Source organism: Gopherus flavomarginatus, chromosome 3, assembly GCF_025201925.1.
Source record: "Gopherus flavomarginatus isolate rGopFla2 chromosome 3, rGopFla2.mat.asm, whole genome shotgun sequence".
NCBI lineage: Eukaryota > Metazoa > Chordata > Testudines > Testudinidae > Gopherus > Gopherus flavomarginatus.
In genome coordinates, this window is record NC_066619.1 from 143,117,934 (window position 1) to 143,126,368 (window position 8,435).

The window sequence follows — 8,435 nt, forward strand, 5'->3', positions numbered from 1 at the left end:
AGCATCAGAACCCTGACTGGAGGGTGAGTAGGGATTTTTGTAGAGAAAATACAATGGTTCAAGAGAGAACACTAGATTTGTTTATGGGTAATCTGATGACTCAAAGGCAGTGGCGTATTATTGCCTAGGCCAACAAGGCATAGGCCTAGGGCGGCAAATTTGCTCACGTCCCCCTAACTCTGCATCTTCCCCAAATCCTCGGCCCACCTCCTCCCCCAGGTGCACCGCACTTCCCTTCTCCCTCCCAGGCTAGCTGCGCAAAAGCGCTGGGAGGGAGGGAGAAGCGAGTAGCCACAATCAGAGGAGGCAGAGCAGAGGTGAGCTGGGGCCCGCGGGCAGTAATCCGGGGGGGGGGGGGCCAAGAACCACTCCTTGCCCCAGCTCACCTCTGCTCCACCACTGCCATCCCCTGAGTGCACTGCAACTCCCCTTCTCTCCCCTCCCTCCCAGGTTTGCCGCGCAAAAGCACTGGGAGGGAGGGAGAAGCAAATATTGGTGCGCTCGGGTGATAGTGAAGGTGACTTGGGGCCAGCGGGTGCAGGGAGTAACTCCTGGAGGGAGGAGAGAACCGCTTCCTGCCCCAGCTCACCATCACTCCACCTCCACTATCCCCCCAGATCGCCACAACTCCCCTTCTCCCCCGTCCCTCCCAGACTTGCCGCAAGGGAGTGGAGGTGAGCTGGTGCGGGGGGTGGGGGGCAATTTTTTGTGGGCCTAGGGGCAGCAAATTTGTTATTCCATTACTGCTCAAAGGTTTTCTTTAGGCTAGACTATAGGAGCTGATCACTCTTGGCTATGGGTGGTGTTTTCTTCCAGGGAGCTTACAATGCAACTAGGCTGCTTCAGTATTTTGGATATCAATCACCAAGGGTGGCAGGTTTGTAGAAATTTGGTAGTGCCTAGAACCTGCTCCCCCATACTCCACCCCCACATCTGCCTAAGGCTCTGGGAGGAAGTTTGGGTGGCGGGAGGAGGTCTGGGGTGCAGGCAGGGGGCATGGGGTGCAGGCAGGGTGCAGGCTCTGAGAGAGAATTTGGGTGCAGAAAGGGTGAGAGGTTGGGCTCTGGGAGGGAGTTTGGGTGGCAGGAGGAGGTCTGGAGTGCAGCCCCTGGGCTGGGGATTAGGGTGCAGGAGGGGTGCAGGATGCAAGCTCTGGGAGGGAGTTTGGGGATGTGGGGTGTTGGAGAGGCTCAGGGCTATGGCAGACGGTTTGGATGTGCAGGGGTGAAGGCTCTGGCTAGGGGTGTGGGCTCTGGGGTGGGGCAGGGCTGGGGATGTGTTTGGGGTGTAGGAAGTCTGCCCTGGGGCTGGGGCCAGAGAGGAAGACTCCCCCAGCCCTCTTTCTGCCAGCAGCAGTGAGCTCTGGGAGAGCCCCGCCACCACCACAGCAGCACACTCACCTCCCACCACTGTCACTGCATGGGCTTCTAGAGGCCCCCTCAGGTCCAGGAAGCCCCTTTGCCTCCGCTGTGGTGGGTGCCGGGGGGAGGCTGCCATCACATGTGTACCTCCTCCCCTGCTGCTGCCCCTCAATGTAGCCTCCCTGAGGGTGGGAGATGGGGCTGCCCCTTGCCCTGTGCTGGTTATAGGTCCCGCTGGAAAAGGGAAGGGTCCAAGGCAGAGGAGTAGCCTACCTGCTACTAGTAGGTGGGGGAAACTAGGACCCTGTAGCAGCAATTGATGCTGGCAGCCAGCAGAGCGGAGTCAGTGTGGAGTTGCAGGGGAGAGGCAGGGACGCTCTGGGGCCTGGGGAGGTGTGTGCGGGCAGCAAGTAGGGCTGGGGGACACTTGGGAGAGGAGTGTGGGGGCAGCAGGCGGGCCCGGGGGGAGAGACCCAGCTCCAAACATTGGTAGAGCTGGGCCCCCTGGGCCTGAATATTGCTGGAGCCTAGGCACCAGGGGCCCATACAACTTGCCGCCCATGTCAATCATAAAGATTCCTTACTAGAACTGGTCTGATAGTTGCTGAGCTGGGTGTGGGCAGGCGTAGGTTCGTTAGCATCCAGAGCAGAGATTCCCATGATGCAGTGCTTCCCTGCTTTTCTAGCCCCAGAGTTCATCGTGGTTCTCTGTTCTCCATTCTGTATGCTAATGGAGATGTCTCCCTGTCCCATCTCTCATGCAGAGGAGGCTAGAGGAGTTATCTCTGTTCTCCATTCTGTATGCTAATAGAGGTGTCTTAATCTTGTCACCCTTGTCAGGAGGGGTCTCGGTGTGTCTCCCAATGCCCTTCACTGCTCTCTGCAAGTCTTTTCTCTGGTGGGTTTTGGTTTAAGCAGCGGCTGCTGGGGGTGTGTTTCATGAGTCAGACAGCCTGGATACTGTGCCCTGGTTCCCCAAGAACACAGAGCTGACTGGTATCACCCCCTCCCCCCCATTCCCATTATACCATCCCCACCCAAGACTGGCGCTAGGGTTTTGAGTGCCCTAGGCAGATGGCAATTTCGCTGCCCCGCGTGCTGGTCCCGCGGATCCGGTGGAGCTGCCGCAGTCGTGCCTCTGGGCGGTCCGGTGCTCCACGGCTCCAGTGGAGCTGCCGCAGTGGTGTCTGTGGGAGGTCCACCGCAGCCACGTGAGCAGCCGATTGTCCGCAGGCACAACTGCGGCAGCTCCACGGGAGCTGCCTGCCGCCCCCTCCGGACACCCTGGAGTGCCAGCTGCCGCGGCGGCGCCCTGACCCAGGGGACACCCTGGGCTGCCGGCTGCCACGGCGATGCCCTGACCCAGGGGACACCCTGGAGTGCCGGCTGCCGCGGCGATGCCCTGACCCAGGGGACACCCTGGAGTGCCAGCTGCCGCGGCGATGCCCTGACCCAGGGGACACCCTGGGCTGCGGATGCTGCCGGCAGCTCAGACTCCCTCTCTGTCCCAGCAGCAGCGGCCGCTCAACCACTTAAAAAAAAATTGGGGGGCACTTTTTGGCACCCCCAAATCTCGGCGCCCTAGGCAACCGCCTAGTCTGCCTAAATGGTTGCACTGGCCCTGTCCCCACCCCCACAGGTATCCCACCCCTCTGCCCCACAAGAGCCACCCCCCCATCTTCTCCCCACACTCCCATGGGCACCACTGCCCCCCCCCCCCCCGGTGGGGAGTCTCCGGGGGCGTGGTCAGTGGCGTAGCGTGGGCGGGGCGGGGTGTGACGCGCCGGGGGCACGTGCCCTATAAGCGGGCTGCCCGCCGAGATGGTAGCGTTGGGCTGTGCCGTGCGCGCGACTGCTCTGCTGCTGCTGTGCGGGGCGCTGGCAGGTACCGACCCGGCGGGGCGTGGGGCTGGGCCTGTTGCCATGGTAACGCTGTGCCTCTGTCTCCCCTCAGGGATCCTCCTGCCGCGGGCCGCCGCTGCCGCCATCTCGGTGAGTGGGGCCGGGGGTGCGGGCAGCCCGCGACACCGCCCAGCGCCCCCCCCGCCGGGTCCCCCAGCATCCTGTCCCGGGCGCTCCGCTGCCCACCTCCCCTCCTAGCCCCCCAGCCCGCCCGCGCTGGGTACGGGCCCTGCCCTCAGACCCTCCCCCCTCCCCCCGGCGGGGGCTGGGCCCCGGCCGCTGCCCTCAGACCCTCCCCCCCCTCCCCCCGGCGGGGGCTGGGCCCCGGCCGCTGCCCTCAGACCCTCCCCCCCTCCCCCCGGCGGGGGCTGGGCCCCGGCCGCTGCCCTCAGACCCCCCCCCCTTCCCCCCGGCGGGGGCTGAGCCCCGGCCGCTGCCCTCAGACCCCCCCCCCTTCCCCCCGGCGGGGGCTGAGCCCCGGCCGCTGCCCTCAGACCCCCCCCCTTCCCCCCGGCGGGGGCTGAGCCCCGGCCGCTGCCCTCAGACCCCCCCCCCTTCCCCCCGGCGGGGGCTGAGCCCCGGCCGCTGCCCTCAGACCCCCCCCCCCTTCCCCCCGGCGGGGGCTGAGCCCCGGCCGCTGCCCTCAGACCCCCCCCCCCTTCCCCCCGGCGGGGGCTGAGCCCCGGCCGCTGCCCTCAGACCCCCCCCCCTTCCCCCCGGCGGGGGCTGAGCCCCGGCCGCTGCCCTCAGACCCCCCCCCCCTTCCCCCCGGCGGGGGCTGAGCCCCGGCCGCTGCCCTCAGACCCCCCCCCCCTTCCCCCCGGCGGGGGCTGAGCCCCGGCCGCTGCCCTCAGACCCCCCCCCCCTTCCCCCGGCGGGGGCTGAGCCCCGGCCGCTGCCCTCAGACCCCCCCCCCCTTCCCCCGGCGGGGGCTGAGCCCCGGCCGCTGCCCTCAGACCCCCCCCCCCTTCCCCCCGGCGGGGGCTGAGCCCCGGCCGCTGCCCTCAGACCCCCCCCCCCTTCCCCCCGGCGGGGGCTGAGCCCCGGCCGCTGCCCTCAGACCCCCCCCCCCCTTCCCCCCGGCGGGGGCTGAGCCCCGGCCGCTGCCCTCAGACCCCCCCCCCTTCCCCCCGGCGGGGGCTGAGCCCCGGCCGCTGCCCTCAGACCCCCCCCCCTTCCCCCCGGCGGGGGCTGAGCCCCGGCCGCTGCCCTCAGACCCCCCCCCCTTCCCCCCGGCGGGGGCTGAGCCCCGGCCGCTGCCCTCAGACCCCCCCCCCTTCCCCCCGGCGGGGGCTGAGCCCCGGCCGCTGCCCTCAGACCCCCCCCCCTTCCCCCCGGCGGGGGCTGAGCCCCGGCCGCTGCCCTCAGACCCCCCCCCCCTTCCCCCCGGCGGGGGCTGAGCCCCGGCCGCTGCCCTCAGACCCCCCCCCCTTCCCCCCGGCGGGGGGCTGAGCCCCGGCCGCTGCCCTCAGACCCCCCCCCCCTTCCCCCCGGCGGGGGCTGAGCCCCGGCCGCTGCCCTCAGACCCCCCCCCCTTCCCCCCGGCGGGGGCTGAGCCCCGGCCGCTGCCCTCAGACCCCCCCCCCTTCCCCCCGGCGGGGGCTGAGCCCCGGCCGCTGCCCTCAGACCCCCCCCCCTTCCCCCGGCGGGGGCTGAGCCCCGGCCGCTGCCCTCAGACCCCCCCCCCCTTCCCCCCGGCGGGGGCTGAGCCCCGGCCGCTGCCCTCAGACCCCCCCCCCCTTCCCCCCGGCGGGGGCTGAGCCCCGGCCGCTGCCCTCAGACCCCCCCCCCTTCCCCCCGGCGGGGGCTGAGCCCCGGCCGCTGCCCTCAGACCCCCCCCCCCTTCCCCCCGGCGGGGGCTGAGCCCCGGCCGCTGCCCTCAGACCCCCCCCCCTCCCCCCGGCGGGGGCTGAGCCCCGGCCGCTGCCCTCAGACCCCCCCCCCTCCCCCCGGCGGGGGCTGAGCCCCGGCCGCTGCCCTCAGACCCCCCCCCTTCCCCCCGGCGGGGGCTGAGCCCCGGCCGCTGCCCTCAGACCCCCCCCCCTTCCCCCCGGCGGGGGCTGAGCCCCGGCCGCTGCCCTCAGACCCCCCCCCCTTCCCCCCGGCGGGGGCTGAGCCCCGGCCGCTGCCCTCAGACCCCCCCCCCTTCCCCCCGGCGGGGGCTGAGCCCCGGCCGCTGCCCTCAGACCCCCCCCCCTTCCCCCGGCGGGGGCTGAGCCCCGGCCGCTGCCCTCAGACCCCCCCCCCCTTCCCCCCGGCGGGGGCTGAGCCCCGGCCGCTGCCCTCAGACCCCCCCCCCCTTCCCCCCGGCGGGGCTGAGCCCCGGCTGCTGCCCTCAGACCCCCCCCCCTCCCCCCGGCGGGGGCTGAGCCCCGGCTGCTGCCCCAGCTCCTTTCCTGTCCCAGGGAGCCCTGGGGGGGCTGGGGAACCAGGCACTGAGCCGCCCCAGCTGTGAATGGCCAGAGCTTGGGGGCCTCCCCCGCTCACCTCGGCCGACACAAAAGGGGGCACTTACCAAGCTGGCCGGGTTCTCTGGGGGTATTGCTGCTTTCCAGGTCTGTAACAAAGCATTTCAGTAGATGCTGCTCCCTGCTGTGGCTGCCTGGGCTGGTGGTGGTTCTCTGGCTCTTGGAAAACAAAGGCCAGTTAGCTGCTGTGTTTTATAACCCCACTGGAGACAAGACAGGTGGCTCTTTTCCTTGCTGTAGTCAATGCTCAACTGCTTGCCCCTTCCCACCTGAGCTAGACCTCAACTAGCTACATCAAGGGAAAGATTTTCCAGCAGGATAGTTGATGCCTCAAGGAGGGATATGTCTACCCTACTAGGGATAGTCTACACTACTTATTGCATTGTAGCTATGCCAGCATAACTTGAAATGGAGAAACCCCTTCGGTAGGTGTATAGGCTGTGTCTACATCAGTGCAGGAACACCATCTACTTGAGCGATGGTAGCTAGGTTGATGAAACCAAACCCAGGCTTAGGTCAGCATCGGATTTTTAGCATGTGGCTTTCTCACATCCCTGACCAAGCTAGCAGTGTTGACCAACAATTTAAGTGTAGGATTTTATAGCAAGATAGCTAGCTCCACATAGGAGTTTTTATAGTGAGATTATTTTGGCCCTAAAATGTTACACTAACATGATTTTGAATGGAATCTATTTTACAGTATGCTGTTGATTTGTTAATCAGTGACCATGTCTTCACTGCTAAAAATACTGTGATGGCTTTTTTTAATCTCAGGGTAACTAAAGTGCATGAGTGATCCTGAGGTAAACACAGTGAAGATAAGGCACTTCACTTTTACAAAGTGGTAAATATGTGGAGGCCAGCCTTACACGCCCACCTTGGGTTGACCTCTGAGTTTATTTCATGCAAAAACTAAAGCCCCTTGTCTCCACTGTATGTTCATTATCCTAAGGTTAAAAAAAAAACCTCCTTTTTTTTAGCAATGATGACTAAGGCTCCCTTAACTATTGAGCAATTTAAGTATTTAGCTAAGTGATGGTAGGGAGCAATTAGTATGTGAAACCTGAAGTGATAAATTTCCACATAACTAGGAAAGAGATGCAATATCTCACAACCCCTCCACAGATTTTTATGAAATGTTGATTATTTGTGTATAAGTACATTGGTATGCCATTGGAAGATGGCAGGATTTGTTGAATTGCTTAATCTGGGAGGTTTCCAAAATGCTGTTTGGAATTGCTTATCCTAGACTGTTTCATAACTTTGTTTCCTCCTTAGCCGAAATGCTACTTGTATGGTTTGCTTGGATGTCCAAAGAACTTTAACCCAGTTTGTGGGACTGATGGGCACACGTATCCAAATGAGTGTGCACTTTGCCTTTCAAACAGGTAATTGTGTAACTGACACATCCTGTCTTTTGTTGTCTGAAGTATGACAAACATTGCACATAAAGTAGTGACTCATTTCCCAGGCTGTTTAACTGACCTTAACTCTTCTCATTTTCAGTGTGGTCAGAAAAACTTGATTTGTAAATTAAGCAAATTTAATGTACTCCAAAACAAAACTCTAATGTTAGCAAACCAGGGAATGCAGAGTTAAGATCGCTGTTAAAAACCCTGAAGAGGGATACAAGTGTAAAAGGGTGCAGGGAACCTACTAAAATGGGAATGCACAGTTCAGAAGCTGTACCCCCCCGCCACCAGCGTTCTCCGGTGGTTTTCTGGTTTAGGCCAGGCAGTTTTGCAAGGTTTAAGTTTGGCTCCTTTTGCAGGAACTGTGAGCCTGTCCTACAAGATAGTATTATTGGATAATTGACATTTTGGCATTCATTTTAAGCTTTCTCTATCACAAGTTAATACTACTCAGGTTTATAAACTGTTATCAAGGCTTGCATGGATGATGGATTCAAAAGTAAGGCTTTCTCTAGTAAGTCACTTAAGCATGATGTATAAAACTTTATTGTAGTTTTGCAGTAAGATTTGCTGAAAACCTCACTGAATGTGATTCTGCTTCTAAGATATAGAAAGAAGCTGAATAAAACTCCACTGTAGAAAATGTGTTGCTTTTTTGGATTTTAATGGAGTGGCAAACAATCTTCTAATATTTTTTCTTTTTTTGTTCTGGTTACAGAGAAAATAGGAGGAATGTCAAAATTAGCTGGAAAGGATACTGCTAATATGGTGGTAGTATTCCTCAGCTTTCATCTCTTCCATATTCTTCAATCTGAAGAGGAAACAGTGTCTTAAAGTTGCCTTTTAAGTAGTTTTAGACTAATTAAATAAAATGCTTATTTTGCTCTTTTACCACTTTTGAATACACCTAATACCATTATTTTATTAAAATAGTAGTCATGATTATGAATATACCTGTAAGATTCATTTATATGCTCAGTCTATTTTTTTCTTTGGAAGATATACTACACTTGAAGATTTCTGAATCTAATTTGATTTTATTATCTATATAGAATTTGTCGGAGATGGCATGGTTACTTCATGGAGGGGTTGAGGCAGTTTGGTATGTGGGGATCTGGTAGGTTATACAATACCAGGGGTAGGCAACCTATGGCATGTGCGCCGAAGGCGGCACACGAGCGGATTTTCAGTGGCACTCACACTGCCCGGGTTTTGGCCACCGGTCTGGGGAGATCTGCATTTTAATTTAACTTTAAATGAAGCTTCTTAAACATTTTTAAAACTTTTACATA

At 60.9% G+C, this 8,435-nt stretch overlaps 1 protein-coding gene across 1 annotated transcript; it reads left to right on the forward strand.

Moving 5' to 3' along the window:
• The first annotated feature begins 3,182 nt into the window (after nt 1–3,182).
• On the forward strand, nt 3,183–8,092 carry SPINK2 (serine peptidase inhibitor Kazal type 2). The gene is made up of 4 exons (XM_050948367.1): nt 3,183–3,246; nt 3,316–3,353; nt 7,010–7,119; nt 7,862–8,092. The coding sequence occupies exons 1-4, from the start codon at nt 3,183–3,185 to the stop codon at nt 7,905–7,907; spliced, it is 258 nt and encodes an 85-aa protein (XP_050804324.1). The 3' UTR covers nt 7,908–8,092.
• The last annotated feature ends 343 nt before the right edge of the window (nt 8,093–8,435 follow it).

Coding starts and splice junctions, on each gene's coding strand:
- SPINK2 (XM_050948367.1), top strand. CDS start 3,183: ATGGTAGCGTTGGGCTGTGCCGTGCGCGCGACTGCTCTGCTGCTGCTG. Junction 3,247..3,315: donor GCTGTGCGGGGCGCTGGCAG/GTACCGACCCGG, acceptor GTCTCCCCTCAG/GGATCCTCCTGCCGCGGGCC. Junction 3,354..7,009: donor CCGCCGCTGCCGCCATCTCG/GTGAGTGGGGCC, acceptor TTTCCTCCTTAG/CCGAAATGCTACTTGTATGG.